General features: G+C 40.1%; 1 protein-coding gene across 1 annotated transcript; it reads left to right on the top strand.

Annotated features, from left to right (window-relative positions):
- The first annotated feature begins 6218 nt into the window (after positions 1 to 6218).
- saal1 (serum amyloid A-like 1) lies at positions 6219 to 25708 on the top strand. Its single transcript, XM_061969660.2, has 13 exons — positions 6219 to 6379; positions 6726 to 6907; positions 7060 to 7161; positions 9646 to 9729; positions 9826 to 9905; positions 9970 to 10029; positions 10112 to 10227; positions 11379 to 11544; positions 12439 to 12521; positions 12637 to 12822; positions 13694 to 13851; positions 13953 to 14045; positions 25379 to 25708. The coding sequence occupies exons 1-13, from the start codon at positions 6376 to 6378 to the stop codon at positions 25454 to 25456; spliced, it is 1392 nt and encodes a 463-aa protein (XP_061825644.1). The 5' UTR covers positions 6219 to 6375; the 3' UTR covers positions 25457 to 25708.
- The last annotated feature ends 543 nt before the right edge of the window (positions 25709 to 26251 follow it).

The following is a 26251-nucleotide window of genomic DNA, read 5'->3' as shown; positions in this document are numbered from 1 at the left end:
TCACGTAGCGTAAACTAATGCAAGTGAAATGATTGAATTTGGAAACAAATTGCAACAATTTGTGTTTAATCTTTAACAATGTGTGTTTTACCTGTGTCTTATTTGTGTACTATTAACCATAGTATTGTTTTTTATTATTTACTAATGATTTTATTTGTCTTAAAGCATACTTGCCAACCCGCCAAAATTTTCCGGGAGACTCCCGAATTTCAGTGCCTCTCCCGAAAATCTCCCGAAAATCTCCCGGGACAACCATTCTCCCGATTTCCAGCCGGATTTAAGGCACGCCCCTTCCAGGTCCGTGCGGACCCGAGTGAGGACAGCCTGTCGTCACGTCCGCTTGGCCAACCAAAAAGTAACCACAGAACACTATACCGTAAAGTGTTCTGTGGTTACTTTTTAGTTGGCTAACGGTTTACGCTGTATTGCGCACCCTGACTGCAAGTGTGGGAGTCTTTTTTATTTTTTTCAAAACCTTTATTTATAGCATTCAACATTTACATACAATCAAAAAAAATAAAAATAATCAAAACAAGTACAGAAACACAAAAACAGTACGAAACAGCACCAGGGGTTTTGTAAACTCAATAAAGCAACTAAAGAAGAATGCAATATATATATATATATATATATATATATATATATATATATATATATATATATATATATATATATTTGTAACAAAATGTAAAGCCAAGTTCCGTAAATAATCCAAATTTGGAGCACAGCATCATCGTTTTCACAGCTTTTTGGTTGTACAGGTAGAGAGTGTTTTAATGTAGAGTTCTAAATCTTTTTTAAAGGCACAAAAAACAGGTCGGGTTTTGAGAAACGTACATTTATGAATATAAAACTTAGCCAATAGTATAATGAGGTTGCTAAGGTAAAATTCATTTTGAAATGTTTTTCATATAGTGTAAATCCAAATATCACATCTTTAAAACAAAGCACAAATTTGTCATGGGCAAGTGTGGGAGTCGGTTCTGAAGTATGAAGTAAAGAGACGTAACTTCATCACCTTGCCTGGTTATTGACTCCAACCCAGAATATTACACTGCCCATACCTATGCTCCTTCAAAGGCTGTGCTATTGGCAGTAAAGCATTGCACTTTCAAATACAACAATGAGTAGAGAGGAGTGTTATGTGTGTATATGTGTAAATAAATGAACACTGAAATTCAAGTCTTTATTTTATTTATATGTATACCTTGCTCCTGATGGCTGCTGGTTAGCGCCTTGCATGGCAGCTCCCACCATCACTGTGTGAATGTGTGTGTGTGAATGGGTGAATGTGGAAATACTGTCAAAGCACTTTGAGTACCTTGAAGGTAGAAAAGCGCTATACAAGTATAACCCATTTATCATTTATATATATATATATATATATATATATATATATATAATAAAATACATATATATATATAATTCACTGAAAGTCAAGTATTTATTTTATTTTATAAGAAATACTTGAATTTCAGTGAATTCTAACTATAAATATAATCATTTTTATTTGTGGACTTAAATAAAAATACACCAAAACACTCAATCAATCATGATTGTTTCGACAGCCCTCCCTCCCTTCTCAGGCTATTCCATGATACTGCGCATGTGCACAGTTTTGATTGCGGTAGACGTATTGGAATACTTATTGGCATGGTTTTGAGAGTTTAATATTTAAAAAAAACGCAGAACAGGAAAAGGCGAGAAGAAAACAATTTTGTCACAATTACCCAAGGTGTCAACTGTCCAACTTTTTCTAAGTGACACCGAATTAAGAGTTGTACAACAGCAGAAGTCAGCAGCATCGTTGCTAGTTTAGGATACAGAGCTGTCATGGATAGTGAACACGTTTAATCGCAAAGACTGTGAGCATTAAAGCCCTTCGGTTAGTAAAGTATTTTAACTGAGGGCCTTGTAACGTATAGTGCAAGCAAGGCAGAAATGTTTTTGTTGTCAGCAGCCTCGTCTAGAGGAGTTCTATTCCTACGTGACCACCGTCAAAAGCTCCTTTTTAGGCATAACGCTATACATCACATTCGGTCCAACTAAACAGGTTATTTTCTGGCGTATTTAAAAAACAATTAAAACGCATCGGCAATTAAAACATATCTTATGTGGTATTGTCAAAATAAAAATTGCAAAAAACATATTAAAAGTGAAACAATAAAATATTTAAACTCACAATTTATAGCACCTATTCGACGGCGTATAAGCCAGTGGTACCCCTCGTCGTTGGCTTATTCGATTGGAAATGGCGGGCATTTCCCCATTTCATCGCCAGAACAGCTGAGCTAGCTTCCGGGGTTGGCCAACATCGTCTCACAAGATGTAGTTTCTTTTTAAATATCCTTCTTGAAAATGGCCTCGCAAATATATATCTGCAACCTAATCAACATTTTGTTCTCCTTCTCTGCTATCCCGGTCTGGCTACGGCGCAACACTTCCCGCTTCCTGCTAAATTGCATCATGTGAATGGATACTCACTTTGGAATAACAAGTGAGTATCCAATCACAGTCTCGTTAACATCAGGCGACTTCGATAGGCTACTGTCAACAACTTGTGATCTTATTGGCTATCGCAACTGTCTCTCAACTATATGTGTTCTCAAATTCATCCGATAACGGTCCCGATGAGTATCCAATCACAGGACGCGTAAATGTCACGTTCAATATGAGGTCATCTAGAAGGCCTTGCTGTCAACAACTCGTGATCTGATTGGCTATCCCAATTGTCTATCAACTGTATGTGCCCGTTCACTTACAGTGCACCGACACCCGCATTGTTGATTCTGAAGGCCTCGGGCAGATTTGGCACAGCATGGCAACATAAGCTAGCTGAATTCTGATTGGATACAAACTAAAACTAAAAACAGCAGCACTGTAAGGCATAATATGACATGAAGAGAATATGAATAATTTTAGATATTTAGGGAAAGTAAATTAAAAAATGATTTTATCTTTAATTATGATCATAATTTCTGGTTATGTTAGGCCAGCTGAGAAGGCCTTGCTGGCCCTGATGGCACACCACTGGTATAAGTGTGTATGTGATTAATTAAATTAGATTTAAGTGAGAAAGGGACAACTGTAAATCATTTGAACTATTACTGTTTTTAAATGTTGTAACAGACCTGTGACATCAATACACGCATGCAACAATATTAGTCAGAGAGTGCTCAAACCTAACTTGATGTTTACTTTTAACATCCCATCCCGCACGCTAAGCTAATAAAATCTGTTTATTCATGTGTTTCATCAGTCATTAGTTCTTAAGAACAAACAGGGTTTTCATGCTTGTTCCCAAATAGTGATTTAGTGGAAGCTCCTCCAAGTGCAAATAGGGTTTGGGACCACTCCTATCACTGGACAGCTGCACGATGAAGACTTGTGTGGTTATTCTTGACTGACAGCATTTATTGTATTGACTAAGGGTGGACAGTAGATTCGCCAAATTAGCCAACAACAGTTTTGATTAGCAGGTCGACAATTCATGACTTTGCATCTTATTGATTTACCGGTCATTTAAATAAACTTTCCACACTTGTTTCCTGTAAAACTGAATTGTCAAGTGCTTGAAAACACAAACATGTTTCTTTGACATGACACTTATTAAATGTTATTTGGCAGTCATAGCCCAATTACTCAGAGCAAAGAGATGCTACCTATTTGGGTTGGTTTGGTTATTTGGTTTGATATTACAGTGGAGAAAATAGGTTATTTAATGCCCTGCTGATTTTGTAAGTTTTACATTTGATGTCATTTTCATGGTAGGTATATAGTTTTTAAAAATCCCGCAAAATTAACATTAACAAAGGCTATGAATGAATTTGCATTTGATTGAGGGAAATAAGTGTTTAATTTCAAATAGTGCTGTCAAACAACATTTTAAAATCAGATTAGTCACACATTTGCATTTTGATTAATTGCGAATAATAACAGTAAATTAAAAAAAACAATATTTTGACACAAATTTAATTTTATTGTCAGAATGTCATAAAGTAACTTTTTCAAATTATGTTTGACTTAAATGCACATCATCATGTCCTCACTCATCTCTGCATTGACGTATGTATTGACCTGAGGCCTCATGTAACAAGCTTGCTCACACACAAAAACCTGACACACGCCCTTTTTCACGGCAAAGGTGAGATGTATAAAGAGTGGACTTGACGTGGAAAGGTCCGCTGCCTCACACCAACTTCATGATTCAAGCAGGGCTGGGCGATATGGACCAAAACTGATACCGCTGTATTTTTAATTTGCACACCAGTATCCAAAATATACCAGTATATTCAAAAAAAACTTTCAAAGTGCTTAAGATTGCCTCACTGTTTTATTGCCAGATAACCAGTGTTGAGAGCACTCAGATTATATTTGTTGTAAGTAGTAACGCAATATGATGTTTAATCTTTAAAAAGTAATAAATGAGCCGTTTCTATGGCAAAGCAGAAGAAAATATTAGAGGCCGTACAATGTGGGTCATGAACATAAGATAGTAAACCAACATCAAGGAGCAAGCGACAGTGTTAAAAAAACACTCCTGAATGGCAATCAGGGACAAGTGAGCCTCCTAATTACAATTCAGAAACAGGTAAGGAGCATAACACTCAGAAGCCAGGATTAAGTTGCAGAACAAACTAAAACAGGTAGGTGAACAAAAGTAAGAGTGCGAGACAGGAAGAAACACTAAACAAAGGAAAAACAATACCAAATGTGAGAAAAATTGCTCATAAATAGCATCATCAGAACTTTGGTAGTGCAACGGGTCATGTATCTACCTTTTATTCCACAAGATGTGGGTTCGATTCTCGGCGACGTCAGTTCTCAAATGTGTTGATCTCTGCAAACACTAAAGAAAAGTATTCTGTAGTTACTCTTTTTCCAGCTACTAGAAATCAATAGCTGGATGATGGAGAAGTTTTGTCCAACAAAAAAAAAAGAATGGCCTAAAACCAAAAATGAACAAAATCTTCTCTGTTCTGTACATCATTGTGCATGTTACATTATATTGTCATCTTCCTCTTTATGCTATTTCCTCAAGGGGACAGAAAAAAACATGATACAACCTGCCCTATCATGTGATTCTACCATGTTGGCAAAATACTAACACACAATATACAGTACAGGTCAAAAGTTTGGACACACCTTCTCCTCATTCAATGCGTTTTCTCTATTTTCATGACTATTTACATTGTCGATTGTCACTGAAGGCATCAAAACTATGAATGAACACATGTGGAGTTATGTACTTAACCAAAAAAGGTGAAATAACTGAAAACATGTTTTATATTCTAGTTTCTTCCAAATAGCCACCCTTTGCTCTGATTACTGCTTTGCACACTCTTGGCATTCTCTCGATGAGCTTCAAGCACACCTGTGAAGTGAAAACCATTTCAGGTGACTACCTCTTGAAGCTGATATCTATAGTCATGAAAATAAAGAAAACGCATTGAATGAGGTGTGTCCAAACATTTGGTCTGTACTGTATATACATGTATAACACATAAAACATATTTTATTATTTGTTGATTTATCTAGCAAAACCATTTTGTCAAACATTTTTTGTTATTCAATGTCATTTTTAAGAGCCATAATAGACGCAACTCTATTATGGCAACTCTAAGTCGCCACCTCATCGCAGCTGTCCAGGGTGTACACCGCCTTCCGCCCGATTGTAGCTGAGATAGGCTCCAGCGCCCCCCGCGACCCCAAAGGGGAATAAGCGGTAGGAAATGGATGGATGGATGGATGGAATAATAGACGCAACATTTCAATGCATCACACATTATGTGGCTAAGATGCATCTGTTTGTAACTATACATTTGACCAGCAGGTAGAGTCTTGTGGCGAAGCAGGCGTTGAAACTTCGAGAACTTCTCGAACTAATTGGCCCAAGTGGTTCAATGCCTCATGAGGTTTCATTGGACCATCACTAGTTAAACGTTTGTTCTCATAAGGCAACCATGTTGACGGTCATGCTAAAAAAGCTTTCCCATCAACAATTTCAGAATAAACTACCCATGTGTATAGTAAACATACTCACGAGTTGTCTCGTTCAAACAAGTTGTGGCCAATTGTATAATTGGTGAAATACTTAGGGAAACTGTTCAAAATAAAAACATAATGACCGTGAACCAACATGTATTTGACTGTGAAGTCCCACATTAGCATGTGATTCTTCAAACTCCCTGCAGGGGCAACACTTCGATCAAGATGACGCAGAAAACGCACGAAGAAGACGAGTTCAGACACTGCGCATGCGCACGAGGTTTAACTCTAGTCTCCAGTGGTGGAAATGATTTGAAATGCCGTCTTCAGTCGTCTGTCGACTTTGCTACTGAATATAATGTTTACTTATAATTATTGTCACTAAAAATGGGTAAGTCTGCTATTGAATATGTCAACAATGTTCTGAAGTCCATGGTCGCTACTAATGCTCAACTGCTAGCTTAGGTTTTCACTTTGAGTTACTCATATGTGCTGAATATCTTAACATTGACGTCCTCCATTATCTATTATCCATTTAGTTCATGCTCACTTATTTTGTGTGTCTTGATAATGTTCATTAATTCAGTACGTCCAAATAGTAATGTCTTTGTTGTACAGTATGAGTATAACATAAACACTGTAGTGTAACAACAGTGCATATAGTGTGCTTGTAAGTTGTAAGTAAGTTTTAATTATGCACTTGATATTAGTAATATTGTCTCCTGTTCCTATTTCAGATTGTCGTATTGGTGCTGCTGAAGAAGAACCAAACAAGACAGGCTCACTGCACAGAGGCGGTCACTCACCAGAAATGGAACGCAACCCATCACCTCCTCCAGAGGCAGAAGCTGCAGATGCCATTGGAGACACAGTTTACAGCAAGCACTGGCTTTTTAGCACCCTGACTCGCCTCATCCAGGTCGGCAAACCATTGTGCTAAAGTCTTTAGTGTTGACATTGTTTATGCAATCTTAAGTGTGAATGTACTTTAAATGCCGTATCGTTAACCTGCAACAACAATAAGCTCTTTTGTTCATCACATATCAGAATCATGACATGTGTGTTCTTCAGATGGTCACAAAGCCTTCAGAGGAGGATTCAGAAGGTCAGATGCAGCTGACCGACGATGATGAAGAAGATCTGTGTCGAGTTTGGGATATGGCCATGGATAGGGTGAGTGCTATATGCTTCTTCATCAGCCTTTTTGGTTGTTGTATTTCTCTTAATAATAATAACAATTTAGGGCTGTGTTAACGACTGTCTGAATGAAGCGAGGAGACTAAAATTGTAGTCTAACAATTTATTCTACAAATGTAATAAGTACTAAGTTAAAAAGATCAATTACACGTATTTATAACCACATTTTTTCTCTCTGAATTCAATGAAGTCACTTTGGGAGGGGGATCTTAGAGTGATTCTATCTGAGGATTAATAGAGAGAGATCTTAAGTACAGTTCATAAGTCATCTATTTGTGCCAGAAATAGCATTATTCAATGCAAGCTAATACATTCTGTACTTATTATACCATGGTCCGACTAGCTAAGATGTATGACGGAATATTTGTATCATGTGATCGGTGTCAACAGCCTCTAGCTAACTGGATACATATGTTTTGGCTCTGCCCACCCCTGTTCAGTTTACTGAACATGCATGATTAATACTTTGTCTGTGGTAATTGGTGAAAAGATTGAACCAAATCCTCTAAAGGTCATCTTCCCTCAACAAATCCCCCCAAAATCTTGTCGCATTCACTACTTTATTGGCTAGAAGACTTCTCGTGTTAAATTGGAAAGCAACGGTGCCTCCCTGCCACACCCGCTGGATTAGAGATATTCTTTATTTCCTCAAATTGGAGAAGATTAGGCTTACTTTAAATGGTTGTTCCACAACATTTCTAGAATTATGGGATGCTTTCTTTAAATATGAAAAAGAGACTTATCTCCACTTTAGCCCCGACTTTAATGCCCTTTTGATACAGTACATCCGGAAAGTATTCACAGTGCTTCACTTTTTCCACATTTTGTTATGTTACAGCCTTATTCCAAAATACAATAAATACATTTTTGTTCTCAAAATTCTACAGACAGTACCCTATAATGACAATGTAATTTGATTTTTATTTTTTTTTGCAATTGTATTTATAAAAAATACAAACCGTAAGTATTCACAGCCTTTGCTCCATACTTTGTTGATGCACCTTTGGCAGCAATTACGGCCTCAATTCCTTTTGTTTATGATGCTACAGCCTTGGCTCATTTATCTTTGGGCAGTTTTGCCTATTCCTTTTTGCAGCACCTCTAAAGCTTTGTCAGATTGGATGGCAAGTAGGGCTGGGCGATATGGACGAAAAAGTATATCTCGATATATTTTTACTTAAACTCGATATTCGATATATATCTCGATATATTTGCCGGTGAAAATATACATATAAAGATAGTAATTTTTGAGTGGAATTCACTGAAATTCTTAATTGAACTGAATGTTGTGATTCATACCTTGTTTAAAAATATATCGATGCATCTTACAAACTCGGTACATTGCCCAGCCCTAATGGCAAGCGTTGGTTTTCATCCAAGATGTCTTTGTACATTGCTGCATTTATCTTAGTCTTGTCAGGGAGGAGACCAAGAACCCAATGTTTTCGTACGGCCAGTGCAAAAGAGTGCACATGAGAGCAGTGGTGTGTGGTTGCAGTGATCTGTGTGGCGGTAAATAATTATTACGGGCTGTAGCTATCATTGTTCGATTAATCAAGTAATGCATATTTTAGGGAAAATAATTGTAAAAGAGATTCGTTTGCTTCCTATAACCTTCATTCTTTTTTTGCTTAGTTAATGAACATCATCAAAATATAAATTTCCCTTTTAACATGTGTTAAAAGACATATAAAACATTTTCACTGCACCCGCACACCACCGCTCTCATGTGCGCTCTATTGTAGCAGCTGTTCAAAAACTCTAGGACAAGAAACACTTTTATTTATCCCACAATGGGGAAATTACATTGTTGCAGTGCAGGTTTTTACATACAGTAACAAAGGTAAAACGTAAAGAAAAACAAAAAAAAATTAATTCATATTGCACACTAATATGTATAGATAAAAAAAGATTAAATAAAACAAAAAGCACTAACATCCTTATTGCACACCATGAAAATGTTGTAGGCATGTCTGGATTTGATACATTTTTATTAGTTACTCATTTAACGATTAATTGAAGCATCAGATTATAAATTAAAGATTTTTTCCAAATCAGATTAATTGTAGCAACCTGAGTTAAAAGTGCGATTACAATGTTGATTATGTACATTTATTACAAAAATATGATGGTTACGGCAAGCAGAACATTTTATTTTTTTATTTTAACTATTTTCCCAAAAATACGCATTGAGGCTATAAAGTGTGTTTTATCCGATTACTTATTTAATGGAACAATTTAATCGATAGATTCCTGGATTACTAAAATAATCGAACGCTTCAGCCCTAATAACAATCATATTTACCCTTTCTATTAAGGGGAATGAGGACCTAAATACTTAGATTAGAACAAAACAAGATTAAAGAAATCACTTGTCGTGTAATTTCTTGTCAATGGAAATGTATGCAAGAACTAGTACTAATTTACTGATTCAGTTTTTGATTTACCAACTGTGTGTAGGATGTTGCTGGTTTCCTGCAGGAATTCAAAGCTCCAGACATCCTTCTTGGCGTGATAGCCAAATCTGGCAGTCCACGTCTGACAGTAAGTTCACCATTTTCTACTTTCATAGCATTTTGTGGTATGTTTTTTTAAATTCTCATCAGACTCTGCATAATTTATTAACTTATTTTCCTTTAGGAAATTTGCGTGGGAATACTTGGAAACATTGCTTGTTTCCCTGACACTTGCCTGCCTCTCAGCCAGAATGAAGACTTGTGGTAAATATTGAACTATGTCAGTCTTGATAATCCTTTTTTAATGCAATTCCCTGTTTGTCCGCAGTGCTGTGCTGTTGCTTCTGTTTGGAGATACCGATCCACCAACCCTCCTGGAGGCAAGCAGGTAATGCAATGTATCTTATGTGAGGATCTTCGACAATCTGACCATTTGGCGAATTATTCATCTTCTTTCGTGATATTTTCAGGTTGATCCTGACCTGTGTGTCTCAAAAAGATGTCTGTTCTCTTTGGCTTCAACGAATACGGCAACAGACATCTCTGCGTTACAACCTCCTTTTCATCATGCGCAGTTCAACAAATAGTACTTTTACTTTCACTCTCTTATACAAACGCTGCATTAAACTGATGGATACTCACCCGCCACAAGTTTGTTTGTACATCTGCCCAAGATAAGCGGAGATATGATTTAAATAGATTCCTCCACCCATGCCATGTTTATCTAATCTTCACCAGCATTTCATAGAGTATGTGCAATTTGTACATAAAGATTGCTTCAAATAAGGCAACATTTTAAGAAGTAAATATAATGTACATGGTCTGAAACTATTACATATTATGTTTATTCTAATAAGACCAATAGGCAAAATTGTGAGGTCAGCACTAGGGCTGGAGCTATCAATTATTTTAAAATTCAAGTAATCCATCAAATAGTTTGTTCGACTTCTATTAAAACACAATATATATTGTGTTTTATTCAATCGAATAAAACACACTTTGTAGACTCATTGTGTATTTTAGGGAAATAGTTAAAATTAAAATTCTGCTTACAATAACCTGAATTATTATTTTTTAAATACATGTCATTAATTGCAATTTTAACATGTCTGCATGTATAAAACATTTTTAAAATGTCTGCTGTTTGCCACCACAAAGTTCATGTCACCCACACACCACCGCTCTCATTTGCGCTCTTTTGCAGTGGCCGTGTGGTAACTAAGTTGGCGTATTTAAGGTTCTGGGCAATCCATGCAGTGCGGATTTGATCAATTTGTATTAGTTACACTCATTAAATGATTAACCGCAATATAAAGTGAATATTTTTTCTAATTAATTAATTGTTGCAGCCCTTGTCAGCACATACCATTCATTATTTTAAGTTGGATAAAACATGTCACATTTCAAAAGGGATGTTGAACTGCAATTTGCGTCAAATACTAAATTGCCATTGACAGCAATACAACATTTCTTTGTAACCAATGTTAGGCAATCTGATAACCCGATCAACAGGAGTAAAATAATAACTTGCTAGATTCGCTAATGCTTTGTAATTCACATTTTTGTTGTGTGTTATGTAATGTTGTGGCTGGTGAATGTATCGTTTAAGTACAAACAGTGTCAGATGTGGCATAATAAGATGCTTATACAACACTCTGTCCTTGTCAGCGACTCTTTGTCCATTTTGCGACATTGCTGACGTCAGTGCTGATGCGTTTTCTTTTGTTTGTTCAACAGCGGACCTGCTCGAGAAAGTGGGCGAGCTTGTTGACAAGCTGTTTGACATTGATGAGGAGTTGATGAAAAGTTGGATCACAGCTCAGCCAAGTGAGGAAGAGGGTGATGATGTTGACAGCCGTCTGGACATAGCCCTGTGCCTTCTTGAAGCTGCCAAGCAGCTTAGGTAGGTCTCCAACCCTAAGGCAGAGAAATGGGGCCAGTGCTTGTTTTGTAATAAAAAGTAATCAGGTAAACCATACATCTGCACAATGAGATACAATAAAACGATTCTATATTGACATTAATGCTTAGTGTTAAGTGACACAGCCAAAGATGCATACATTTTTTATGTGTAACTTGCATCAAATTAATATTATATTAGTAATCCATCCATCCATTTTCTACCGCTTGTAATAAAATAAAAAACTCTGACAATGTCAATTAATACGGTGAGTTATTATCTTTGTCAAGAATTTGTTAAACAGCCAGGGTGGCCCCTTTATGTAGGGAGATCCTGAGCTGTGCGTAGGACCTCGTGATTCATGGGGGTGGACAGAGCGCTTCATATAAAATTTTACCGCAAACATATTCCGAGCCCCTTCACCGATAAGAATATGATGGCAATTTTCCCTGGACATTCTCAAAGTCCCCTCGTAGCGCTCCGCGTTGGTGCCCAGCTATACTGGGATTAAATTCTGGTCAGATATGTGTCAGGAAGATATGCAAATGTATGTTTTAATTATGTAGTATGTTATTTTTTACAAAAAAATATTAGTGAAGAATTTATTTCCCATGAATGTGTTTTAGTACAAAACATGTATCAAACATCAAAGTAAATTCAACTAAGATTACAAAAAAGGATAAGTCAGGGAAAAAAAATTGTTATGGAGGGGATGGCCTCAAAATCAAATTCTGCTTGGCACCCTTCTGTCGTCAGCCCTGTATACAGCTATAATGTACCCATGGGCTGATGCCTTTGCAGGATCTTATTCAATAAACGCTTTACATTCACTTAATATTAACTTCAAATAACCCTGATCATGTCTATGAATAAAAAAGGGTTGCAATATTTTCACAGATTAGAGAATCCGAATGGCTTGGAGGTTTACCTTCACATCATGCACCTCCTAACCACAATAAATGAAGGCATTCAGCTGTTTGGTAAATATGATCAATACTACTTACATTTTTCCACCTTTTACTGTGTCATTACTATTTTAAATCAGTGTACTGGAAAAGGAAGCATCACAATGTGTTCTGTGTTTGTTTGTTGCAGCTTCCAGTGATGGACCAGGTCAAGCAGTATGGAACTTCGTATGTGACGTTGTATGTGAAGACTTGTGTCAGCCAAATGAACTTGCAATTGTTGTGCATGAACAGAAAGGCACTTTGGTGCAGGCCTTTTCTGTCTTGCAAGCTCTCTATACATACCAGAAGCAGCTGACCAGCAAAGATGATGCATGTAAGTGAGCTTTTTTTTTTTAGATTACTGGTTCTCAAATAGGGATACAAGTACTCCAGGGGGTGCTTGAAGGCACTCCAGGGGATATTTAAGAATTAAAAAACTAATATATAAAATGGAGGGGAAAAATACGTTTACCCCCCCTTGCAAAAATATGAACAATACGGTACACGATATTTGTGGTATTTTTATTGTTACTGAGAGAGACAGAATGTAAAAAAAAAAATCCAGAAAAATCAGTACTACTGTAAACCAATTTGTATTTTTGTAATTTTATTTATACAGTGGAAACTTGATTTACAAACCCCTCTATTTGCGAACTTTTCAGCTTAGGAAATGTTCGATCGCGCCAAATATGCTTCTGTGTGCAAACCATGTCTCTGTGTAGAAACGCTTCATGCATTCATTTTATGTCCCGCCGGCAGTCGTTTTGTGCTTGCTTGTATTGAAGAGATTGAGCAAGCCGGCTGTTACCAAAGCAAGTTTTTAATTGTGATGAAACAGACTTTTCTGAAAAAAGATGCCAAAATGTACTTATTTCACAGCGCAGAAGACTGCTTCTCGTTCAGCAGCGCCTCTTCCAAGAGCGCGCACACACACACACACACACACACACACACACACAGACATGGCCCCTCCCAACCGCCAATCCTTGCTCCCTCTCTGTCTGCTCCTTGCTCTCCTCTTGTGAGTTGTTCCTTTGCTGATGTTAATGTACCCCATGTTGAGGCTACAGAACAAAAAGTCAGTTCAGTTCAGCTGTAATATTACTAATAAGCAGGATCCATGTACCTTCTTTGGATTTCTGACAGTTTTAATCTCCCTCCTAGTCATATTTTTTTGAGCAAATAATGTTCTCTTTTCCCCTAAGGTTCACCTCTTTTTGGCACCATTTTGCGGGTGATTCATTACCAGAGTGAGCACAAAGATGAGTTTTCCCGTAATGAAGATGCACAAGATAAGCAGTTCCAGACTTTAGCAGAGATCACAACTGAATTTCTATCTGACATGTGCTCTCAGACTTCAAAGGTGAAGTTGAAATGTTGACAGACTTCTACCGTAACTTAAATCAAATATTTAGAGTGAAAAAGGTGAAGCAAAGGACTAAAATGTATTCTGTGTTTTTGTAGGACACCGTATCAGCTTTGGTAAAGGAAGGTTACCTGATAGAGAAGAGTTGCCTAACAGCTTTCGGCTGTTTACTTCCCAACTATAGGACTTCAGTAAGTGAACTTCTTTCGTACACAGTTCATATCATTAAGATCTTTTTTATAATTCTTGTCACCACAATGTGTGAAACTGGGTTTTGTGGGAGTCAAACTTTGTTGTCATGCTTCGCCCATACATTATTATAAAAACACAATCTTTTTCCTGACGTATCTAAAATACAGTGGTATCACAACTTACGAGTACCTACGAGTAATTTGAGGTACGAGCTGACACAATTTGTGTTATGCTTTACGTTGCAAGCATAATTTCAGTTACAAGCCCCACCTGCTGCCGGTTGACGTAATATTTGCCATAGGGTTGTGCCGTTTGAGCAACAAAGAGTTAATATATTGTTACACATTGCTGGTCCTTCTTTGTCTACACAAAAAGCAAACATAACAGGAAGGCAAGAAACACTTTTTATTTCAACAGACTCTCGGGCCGTACCTGCTGTCAAAAGCTTAAGGACCGACCGCACAGTTCCTGTCTTCACAATAAAAGCGTTGCACCAGCCTGCCTGCGCTAACGATATAAGAGTCTCAGAAAGAGCGCACACCAGCTAGCCGTCAATTAGAGATGTCCGATAATATCGGCCTGCCGATATTATCGGCCGATAAATGCGTTAAAATGTAATATCGGAAATTATCGGTATCGTTTTTTAAATTTATTATATATATTTTTTTAAGTAAATCAACATAAAAAACACAAGATACATTTACAATTAGTGCACTAACCCAAAAAACCTTCCTCCCCCATTTACACTCATTCACACAAAAGGGTTGTTTCTTTCTGTTATTAATATTCTGGTTCTTACATTATATATCAATATATCAATACAGTCTGCAAGGTATGCAATCCGTAAGCACACATGATTGTGCGTGCTGCTGGTCCACTCATAGTACTAACCTTTAACAGTTAATTTTACTAATTTTCATTAATTACTAGTTTCTATGTAACTGTTTTTATATTGTTTTACTTTCTTTTTTATTCAAGAAAATGTTTTTAATTTATTTATCTTATTTTATTTTATTTTATTTTTGTAAAAGTACCTTATCTTCACCATACCTGTTTGTCCAAATTAGGCATAATAATGTGTTAATTCCACGACTGTATATATCGGTTGATACCGGTATCGGTAATTAAAGAGTTGGACAATATCGGAATATCGGATATAGGCAAAAAGCCATTATCGGACATCCCTACCGTCAATATACTGTATTTATTGAAAAGTGTATGAAAACGAGTATAAAAGCTGAACAAATAAGATGCCAAAAAACATCCACTTTCATGTGGTATTGGACAGAAAGGAGGACTTTCTTTCTCCTCCACAATGTAAATTTGAAAATGTGGAAGTTATCAGCACTACTGTGAATCCTGTCTCGTTCCAATCAATTCAAGTAATCAGAATCATGTAATACACCAACTTATGTTATTGTTTTCATGAAAAGGCACTATTGACAAGAGAAGGAGGGAAAGCATGGTTACCAAAAACTAGAAATAGTATATAAGCCAAAATAGCACTTAAACTGAACCCAAATTCTGAATGGGGTTTTTAAGATTGGATTTTCGTAAAAGCGGAAGTAGAAGAGTGGATGGGAGAGTGAACCAGAGCCCTAAGAGATACTGGTTTAGTTGAGTTAGCTTCCATAACCAGCCATAATGGAGGGCAATCAAATGCTTCATATTGCAGTCAATATTGAAGAATTCTAATGTTGGTGGCCCAGTAGTAAAACCTAAAGTTTGGTAGTGCTAATCCTCTTGATGATTTGGGTCTTTGTAAATATTGTTTGCGTATCCTGTGAGTCTTTTTATTCCCAATGTAGCCTAAAATCTGACTATCTAATTTACAAAAGAAGGACTGAGGGAGAAAAAGTGGTATACACTGGAACAAATAGGAAAATGGTGGAAGTACATTCCATTTAACAGCTTTGACACAAGCCACTGTCGATAAATACATAAGGACCTGCGATCAAAATCTCCCTGGATTCTGGACAACAGTGGAACAAAGTTGGCTTCATAAAATTTTGCAAGCGTGTGTGTGACCTGGACACACGCTTTGCAAGGAAACTTTGCAAGGCAATATTAAAATTGTGCAGAGGATATTTCTTAGAAGCAGAATTTATAGGAAATATTTCACTTTTACCCAAGTTCAATTTGTAGCAAGACACATGTCCATAACCCAGTGACTTGCGGTGAGGTTGATGGCTGGTGAGGCACTGACTTCATCACAGTCAGATTTACAAACATATGAACCCTAAAGAGTATCTTTTTCACCATTTGATTGGCAGCAGTTAACGGGTTATGTTTAAAAGCTCATACCAGCATTCTTCCCTGCTTGGCACTCAGCATCAAGTGTTGGAATTGGGGGGTAAATCACCAAAAATTATTCCCGGGCGCGGCGCCGCTGCTGCCCACTGCTCCCCTCACCTCCCAGGGGGTGAAGGGGATGGGTCAAATGCAGAGGACAAATTTCATTACACCTAGTGTGTGTGTGACAATCATTAGTACTTTAACTTAACTTTAACTTTACACATACAAACTGTAGCACACAAAAAGCACATTTAATAAAAAAAACATTATTATGGTCTTACCTTTACTTATAAATGAAGTCCATGCGCCGCTGTTGTGCTGGATTAATGCACCCCCTGATGGGAGTGTTATATCAACTAAAGCCTCACTTAAACTTTCCACGTGCAAGATTGAATCTATTTAAAAAAGTGTAACCGAGGGTTTATAAATGTCGCCTATACTGTATGAAACTACAAAATAACAAACACGGAGGCTCCAGTTTACATGAGGACCACTTTACCTTCTTTCAAAAACCTCCGCTCCACTCCAACGTGTTATCACTTCCGCTCTTAGCGCCTTCAAAATAAGGGCTCAAGGCATATACTGTTTAACAGCGCATAACAGGAACTTAACATCACAAAGAGGAAAGCCCATAAAAATAGGTTATAAAAGTTATTTAATAAGAAGCCAAAAAGTGCAAAAACAATAATGTTCGTGTTGGAGGAGTTGTGAATTAGGTACAGCTGCAGTCTGCAGGTGTACCTAATGTCGTGGCCCTGCAGTCATTCACAACTCCTCCAACACGAACATTATTGTTTTTGCACTTTTTTGCTTTCTTATGAAATAACTTTTTTAAATAGATTCAATCTTGCACGTGGAAAGTTTAAGTGTGGGCTTTAGTTGATATAACACTCCCGTCAGGCGTTGCACTCTACGGCGGGGGTGCAGGAGGCGGATTACTGCGAGCCTCAGCCAGTGCGTCTTTTGCAGCCGTTTTATGATCGCTCAGCACAAGAAATACGTTACACACATACAGTTGTTGACAAAATACACTGTACATTATATACCTCAGCTAACTAAACTATGGAAATGTATAATATAGTTCATATAGCAATACGGTTTCACTGCACAGCAGGCCAGCAGTTAGCCGAGTCCGCAATCCATGGTGAGGCACAACGCAGTGACGTGCCTCAACTGGCTGCTGTTCACCGCACCGTCTCTTCTCAGTATTTGAACGGCACATGTGAAAATTCAGCGATTTTAAATAACAATAATCTAAAACTGGTGAAGTTAAATGGAAAATAACTTTATAGTATAATCACTGGATACATATAACAATTTAATAACATTTTTTTCTTTTTACATTTTTTTTCTTTCCATGATGGCAGGTGAGGCCCCGCCTCACCTGCCTCTAGTGACTGCACGTCACTGCCATAACCTTAGAGAGAGTACTTAAGGCAGCCGGGGCCGAGACAGAGATGACCGAGACACAAAAGGTTGTCATCTGCATAGAGAGACTTTCACCTGCACAGTGTCTACATATGTCCACAATAAGCGGGTTGGCAGGCGTAAAAAGCAATAGACTCAGGGGGCAGCCCTGCCGTGTGGAACGGTAAAGGATAAAATATTCGGATTGAATATTATTTGTCCTGACTGAGGCCTCTGGAGATGAATATATGAGCTTAATCCATTAAATAAAACTGTTGCCAAAGCATAACTTCTCCAGCACATAAAATAGATAATTCCACTCCACTCGGCCGAATGGCTTTTTAGCATCCATAAATATCACTGCCTGTTCAGTATTAAGAGCAGGCACATCATACAATATATTGAAAAGACGTCAAAGTTTAGAAAAGGAGTGCCTATTTCGATTGAACCCGGTTTTACCCCCATTAATAATAGAAGGGAGAAAGTTATCCAAACGTAAAGGAACCTGGTTTGATCTGTGTTAATAATAGAAGGGAACATAGTATCCAGACGTAAAGCCAACAGTTTGGATGATAATTTAAAGTCCACATTTAACAGACTAATAGGGCGATACGAAGTGCACGACAAAGGGTCCTTGCCCTTTTTCAAGAGGAGAGAAACTGAAGCTTGGGTGAGAGTGTGTGGAAGACGGCCAGATTCAAACGATACATTGTACATGTCCAATAGTAGGGGGGCTAACTTATGCCAACATTTTTTTAAACGTTTATGCAAACAGCCATTTGGTCCCGGGGATTTTCCGTTTTGTAGTGATAACGCTGCAACATTTAATTCCGCAGCAGTAATTGGTCTCTCTAACATTACCGCAGCAGACTGATCAACCGAGGGGATTGACAAAAAAATGATCAAGCTCAGGAGTAGAACAATAAGAAGATAAGTTGAGGGACGCATAGAAAATTCCTGAATACATTATTGATCTCAAGATTATCTGTACTTATACCTGAAACAGATTGAATCTGTTAAATATAATTGGGATGCTGCGTAATTGATGAGCCAATGGTTTACCAGCTTTATCCCCATGTTCATAAAACTGGGATCTTGGACGAAGTGTTTGTACAGTAGCGCGGTCTGTTGCAAGAACATCAAGTTCTACCTGTAGAGAGAGCCTTTTCTTGAAAGCGTCCGGGTTTTGAGAGGTGAAGTACAAGTTATCTGACAGAGATATGTGTTGTGTCAAACTAATCAATTTAGTTTTTTCTCATAACTTTTATCTCCCTCCTAATGTCTGCCTTCAGCGCATCCCAGAATACATCCCGGGCCAAGAGAACAAAAAAATCGCAAAACAAAATCCACAAAGTCCTCATTTAAATGTAATGTATATTTAGACGCCATGGCGCACGTGTGGTTGTCCGATTTTTAAAGAATGGATCCATTGAAATTGGAGCATGATCAAAGATAACAACTACATCATATATATATAAATATTAGATATAGATGAAAGTAATTTATTATCACCTAGAAAGTAGTCAAAGCAGGTGAAAGTGTGATAAACGTTAGAGAAGAAAGAATATTGGGTTCTAAAAAGGGTGAATTACTTTAGCTGACCTTGATGGTGGGCATGGCGATCGAGCTGGGGATCGAGCCAACAGCTAAAGTCTCCTTCTTGTATTAAATAGCACATTGACAAGTCATTGCCATAGTTGGTGGCGTAAACATTTACGACGGCTACTGGGGTCTTGAAAATCTGGCCAGTGACGATAACATACCTCCTATTAGTATTAGAAATGTGTGTACAAAAGGAACATAATTATGTAGCAAAACAGCAACTCCCCTCGATTTGCCCGAAAATGAAGAGTGGTAAGTTTGTCCTATCCATCCTCTCCTCAGCTAATGTAATATCTTACTTTGTTTTATAGGATTATTAAGCCCTTTGCAATGAAAACTGGTAAACCCAATGCCACAGCTGCCGGACGTCACTTTTAAGTTCAGGCTGGGTCAGAGCAAAAACGATGCAAACATCCAATATACTGGATACAATAATGCAAGTCTGTGGTAAAACTAAAAAAATAAGCTTGACAAAATACAAACAAAAAAAACTAAACAATGGCCCCCAACTCCACACCCCAAAGCTCTTGCAGACGCATCCTTCTAAAGTGGGTGCGCGCAACATCCCCACCCCACTAAAAACAACGATCGCTCCTGTTGTACATCTAGTTAGTAAATAAAGTGCACTAAGGCATATGTTTGAATATGATGAATAAGGCCTGGCTTGTCGGATTTCTCTTAGCCAGACATTGCGTAATTCGCAGGCGCAATCCACAAAAAATAAGCTACACACAACAGGGTTGACGGCTGGAACTAGTAAAAGTGCCAATAAAATATAAAAAGCCCCCACTAAGCACGCCTTGCACTGACCATGCTCAACTGGAAGCCCTCTTGTAATGTATTTCAAACAGTATTTCTTATCTAAAAGTTTTCTATTTAAAAGGCAGGTTACATGCATTGCCGTAACAACCATTGAGGACATTGAGGTCATGTTCTTGGTATTTTAAGTGACACAAAGAAGATGATATCTGTACTCTCACAATATTATGTTAGACCCACTCGACATTCATTGCATTCGGTGTTCCCTAGAGGGAGGGTTGGGGGGGTTACCCACATATGCGGTCCTCTCCAAGGTTTCTCATAGTCATTCACATCGACGTCCCACTGGGGTGAGTTTTTCCTTGCCCTTATGTGGGCTCTGTACCGAGGATGTCGTTGTGGCTTGTGCAGCCCTTTGAGACACTTGTGATTTAGGGCTATATAAATAAACATTGATTGATTGATATTATTATATATTATATTCCTCCTCTCTGAGCTGCCACCTTACCGTGGTAGAGGAGTTTGCATGTCCCAATGATCCTAGGAGCTATGTTGTCCGGGGGGTTTCTATGCCCCCTGGTAGGGTCTCCCAAGGCAAACTGGTCCTAGGTGAGGGATCAGACAAAGAGCAGCTCGAAGACCTCGATGAAGAACACAAACCAAGGACCCAGATTTCCCTCGCCCGGACGCGGGTCACCGGGGCCCCCCTCTGGAGCCAGGCCCGGAGGTGGGGCACGATGGCGAGCGCCTGGTGGCCGGGCCTGTCCCCATGGGGCCCGGCCGGGCACAGCCCGAAGAGGCAACGTGGGTCCCCCCTCCAATGGGCTCACCACCCATAGCAGGGGCCATAGAGGTCGGGTGCAGTGTGAGCTGGGCGGCAGCCGAGGGCAGGGCACTTGGCGGTCCGATCCTCGGCTACATAAGCTGGCTCTTGGGACGTGGAACGTCACTTCGCTGGGGAGGAAGGAGCCTGAGCTAGTGCGTGAGGTGGAGAAGTTCCGGCTAGATATAGTCGGACTCACTTCGACGCACAGCAAGGGCTCTGGAACCACTTCTCTTGAGAGGGGCTGGACTCTCTTCCACTCTGGCGTTGCCGGCAGTGAGAGGCGACGGGCTGGGGTGGCAATTCTTGTTGCCCCTCGGCTCAAAGCCTGCACGTTGGAGTTCAACCCGGTGGACGAGAGGGTAGCTTCCCTCCGTCTTCGGGTGGGGGGACGGGTCCTGACTGTTGTTTGCGTTTACGCGCCAAGCGGCAGCTCAGAGTACCCACCCTTTTTGGATTCACTCGAGGGAGTACTGGAGAGTGCTCCCCCGGGTGATTCCCTCGTTCTACTGGGGGACTTCAACGCTCATGTTGGCAGCGACAGTGAAACCTGGAGAGGTGTGATTGGGAAGAATGGCCGCCCGGATCTGAACCCGAGTGGTGTTCTGTTATTGTACTTTTGTGCTCGTCACAGATTGTCGATAGCAAACACTATGTTCAAACATAAGGGTGTCCATATGTGCACTTGGCACCAGGACACCCTAGGCCGCAGTTCCATGATCGACTTTGTAGTTGTGTCATCGGATTTGCGGCCTCATGTTTTGGACACTCGGGTGAAGAGAGGGGCGGAGCTTTCTACCGATCACCACCTGGTGGTGAGTTGGCTGCGATGGTGGGGGAGGATGCCGGACAGACCTGGCAGGCCCAAACGCATTGTGAGGGTTAGCTGGGAACGCCTGGCAGAGTCTCCTGTCAGAGAGAGTTTCAATTCCCACCTCCGGAAGAACTTTGAACATGTCACGAGGGAGGTGCTGGACATTGAGTCCGAGTGGACAATGTTCCGTACCTCTATTGTCGAGGCGGCCGATTGGAGCTGTGGCCGCAAGGTAGTTGGTGCCTGTCGTGGCGGTAATCCTAGAACCCGTTGGTGGACGCCGGCGGTGAGGGATGCCGTCAGGCTGAAGAAGGAGTCCTATCGGGTTCTTTTGGCTCATGGGACTCCTGAGGCAGCAGACAGGTACCGACAGGCCAAGCGGTGTGCGGCTTCAGCGGTCGCGGAGGCAAAAACTCGGACATGGGAGGAGTTCGGGGAGGCCATGGAAAAAGACTTCCGGACGGCTTCGAAGCAATTCTGGACCACCATCCGCCGCCTTAGGAAGGGGAAGCAGTGCAGTGTCAACACCGTGTATGGTGGGGATGGTGCTCTGCTGACCTCGACTGCGGATGTTGTGGATCGGTGGAGGGAATACTTCGAAGACCTCCTCAATCCTACCAGCACGTCTTCCTATGAGGAAGCAGGGCCTGGGGAATCTGTGGTGGGCTCTCCTATTTCTGGGGCTGAGGTTGCCGAGGTAGTTAAAAAGCTCCTCGGTGGCAAGGCCCCGGGGGTGGATGAGATCCGCCCGGAGTTCCTTAAGGCTCTGGATGTTGTGGGGCTGTCTTGGTTGACAAGACTCTGCAACATCGCGTGGACATCGGGGGCGGTACCTCTGGATTGGCAGACCGGGGTGGGGGTTCCTCTCTTTAAGAAGGGGAACCGGAGGGTGTGTTCCAACTATCGTGGGATCACACTCCTCAGCCTTCCCGGTAAGGTCTATTCAGGTGTACTGGAGAGGAGGCTACGCCGGATAGTCGAACCTCGGATTCAGGAGGAACAGTGTGGTTTTCGTCCTGGTCGTGGAACTGTGGACCAGCTCTATACTCTCGGCAGGGTCCTTGAGGGTGCATGGGAGTTTGCCCAACCAGTCTACATGTGCTTTGTGGACTTGGAGAAGGCATTCGACCGTGTACCCCGGGAAGTCCTGTGGGGAGTGCTCAGAGAGTATGGGGTAACGGACTGTCTTATTGTGGCAGTTCGCTCCCTGTATAATCAGTGTCAGAGCTTGGTCCGCATTGCCGGCAGTAAGTCGGACACGTTTCCAGTGAGGGTTGGACTCCGCTAAGGCTGCCCTTTGTCACCGATTCTGTTCATAACCTTTATGGACAGAATCTCTAGGCGCAGTCAGGGCGTTGAGGGGATCTGGTTTGGTGGCTGCAGGATTAGGTCACTGCTATTTGCAGATGATGTGTTCCTGATGGCTTCCTCCGGCCAAGATCTTCAGCTCTCACTGGATCGGTTCGCAGCCGAGTGTGAAGCGACTGGGATGGGAATCAGCACCTCCAAGTCCGAGTCCATGGTTCTCTCCCGGAAAAGGGTGGAGTGCCATCTCCGGGTTGGGGAGGAGATCTTGCCCCAAGTGGAGGAGTTCAAGTACCTCGGAGTCTTGTTCACGAGTGGGGGAAGAGTGGATCATGAGACGACAGGCGGATCGGTGCGGCGTCTTCAGTAATGCGGACGCTGTATCGATCCGTTGTGGTGAAGAAGGAGCTGAGCCGGAAGGCAAAGCTCTCGATTTACCGGTCGATCTACGTTCCCATCCTCACCTATGGTCATGAGCTTTGGGTCATGACCGAAAGGACAAGATCACGGGTACAAGCGGCCGAAATGAGTTTCCTCCGCCGAGTGGCGGGGCTCTCCCTTAGAGATAGGGTGAGAAGCTCTGTCATTCGGGGGGAGCTCAAAGTAAAGCCGCTGCTCCTCCACATCGAGAGGAGCCAGATGAGGTGGTTCGGGCATCTGGTCAGGATGCCACCCGAACGCCTCCCTAGGAAGGTGTTTCGGGCACGTCCGACCGGTAGGAGGCCACGGGGAAGACCCAGGACACGCTGGGAAGACTATGTCTCCCGGCTGGCCTGGGAACGCCTCGGGATCCCCCGGGAGGAGCTGGACGAAGTGGCTGGGGAGAGGGAAGTCTGGGCTTCCCTGCTTAAACTGCTGCCCCCGCGACCCGACCTCGGATAAGCGGAAGAAGATGGATGGATGGATGGATGATTGATATTACTGACTGTAAATGTACTTTATGTAAGACATTGTGTGTTGTACTGTACATCACCATGCGGTACATCATCCTCTCACAATATACGATCTACAACTCCAGCAACGTAACACAATAAAGTCCACTTTTACTATAAACGTCATTCGATTTGAAATGTGCCATCAACATAACATGTTGTTCGAATGTTTTGAGTTATGAGCTCAGTTGTGGAAAACAATGTGCTCGTAAGTAGAGGCACCACTTTACCGGTATGTTTGGTAAGGACAAACCTTGAAAATGATGAATGTATGACCCTTAAACGGCTGTTGCTTGGTTTTGTGTTTCAGCATAGGTTCGTCAAACTCTTTTTTTTGTTAGTATAACTGTTTTTTGTATATATAGGCAATATTTTTTTATTTTTCAAAAAATAATGGTGAAGAACTATAGCAGGAATTTTAAGAGAGATCAAGAATTCCTCAGTGGGCGCGATCAGTAACTAGTACTACAGTAGTACCTCAACTTTTGAGCTTAATTGGTTCTTTTTACACTTGTTTGTCAAATAATTGTCACCCATTGAAATTAATTTAAATTAAAATAATCTGTGATTGGCACCCAAAATAGCACACTTTTAACTTTTAACAGGCCTTTTAAAAAAAAAACTGTTTAAATATTGCATAGAAAACAATACTATAGAATTAGTACAGACAACTACAGTAGTTTTATGATCTATTGTAATAATGATGTGGACTTTTATGGTATCTCCTTCCAACTGCATTTCCGTCAAACACACCATCAGAAGCTTCTCCATATTTTCATGAATATGTTTTTGCTTTTTATATGTTTTTACATTCTTGGCTGGCGTTAGACTCATTCTGCGTCAGTATGGTGCGGACTAGCAGTGCTACACTTTGTCAAGTTGACACACTTAGTCATGTTTTTGATCATTTCTATCTTTAATTCAATGAATTTCATCCACTTCATCTTCTCAGGACTGTCCTTCACACTCACTTTTTTCGTTCCAATGGTTGTAAAACATGTCAATCGCTAGTTATAAGCTATTGCTAGCGCGTAAGAACGGGTGTTTTGAGCGGCTCTTGTTACAGGATTTACTTTGACATTTGCTATACCAACCAATGGCAAGTATGCTTGGAACTAAATTTTTTTCTTGCAACTTAAAGCATAATAATTAGCCGACAGACTGCTCTTAAGTTGAGCAACCACTGTACTTGTAGTAGTAAGACCAGCATTAGCATTAAGTCTGAATACTCTACAAATATATTCTTGATAATTTGATAACTAATAATTTTGATAACTGAGACACCAAAATATTTCACAATTTGTGCCAGGTGAGGATGTCCACTGACTGCTACATACAGAAAGGTCATGTGGAAAATAAACTAAAATATTTCCACACCTCTTTCCTCTCGTGTAGTTTGATCACCTGCTGCTCATGTTGTCAGCAAGCAACCCTCAACTGGCTGACAAGGTGAAGAAACATTTTCCTGTCTGACGGCTGCTGCAGGTCAGTTTTCCGCTCTCCCTCGGAGGGTCACGTCTGCTGTTTCTAGAAGCTTCTTGGGCCCTGGCCTAATATTTGGCTTTCCATTGTAGAAACCCATTAATTCATCCGCGTCTGTGTGTCATTTTTGGCAAAATTAGTTTTTTAGTTTTTCTTTTAGTCTCCAATGTTTTATGTAGGTTATTTTGGTATTTTGTTTTATTTCTTTTTTAAAGTCATTAAAGAAAATTACATTTTTATGAATTCATGCCTTTAAGTCTTTTGTGATATGTTCAAAAATAGACACTGTGGTTAATAAGACATTCACCCGACAATATAAGGTGCATCTGCACAGGCTATTGCACAGGTGAAAAACGCAAGGCCACCTCTGGTCCGTCACATCACTTTATATTTTCTTACTAAATTTGTTCGTTCTTTCCATTTTGACAGAAAAAAAATTCATGTACTGCATGCAATTGGGTCAATATATGTTTTGGTCAATAGGCCCTTTTCCACCAAAAGTTCAGGAATTCTAGGTTCCTGTAGAAGTGTGTGGTTTGAGTTTACACCGCATTTTTTAGTTCAGTGTAGTTTATACAAGTCAGGCTGATGACGTATGGAGGAGTGGTTTAGTATATTTCTACACTAATGCCATGTAAATAAGCAGACAATATTAGGTCAGAGTTTTTATTACTAAAAAGTATTTAAATGAAATACAAAGCAATAACATATAAAACGATATGATTTAAAAAATTGTTTACCGAGTTGTTAGGCTTTTGTTCACAGTGTCCAATGGTTAGAAAGTCA

The sequence above is a fragment of the Nerophis lumbriciformis genome, linkage group LG10 (assembly GCF_033978685.3).
Source record: "Nerophis lumbriciformis linkage group LG10, RoL_Nlum_v2.1, whole genome shotgun sequence".
Classification (NCBI taxonomy): Eukaryota; Metazoa; Chordata; class Actinopteri; order Syngnathiformes; family Syngnathidae; genus Nerophis; species Nerophis lumbriciformis.
Note: the sequence above shows the minus strand (reverse complement) of the source record. Positions and strands in the feature narration are given on the sequence as shown.

Coding starts and splice junctions, on each gene's coding strand:
- saal1 (XM_061969660.2), top strand. Junction 9,730..9,825: donor CTGGCAGTCCACGTCTGACA/GTAAGTTCACCA, acceptor ATTTTCCTTTAG/GAAATTTGCGTGGGAATACT. Junction 13,852..13,952: donor TGTGCTCTCAGACTTCAAAG/GTGAAGTTGAAA, acceptor GTGTTTTTGTAG/GACACCGTATCAGCTTTGGT.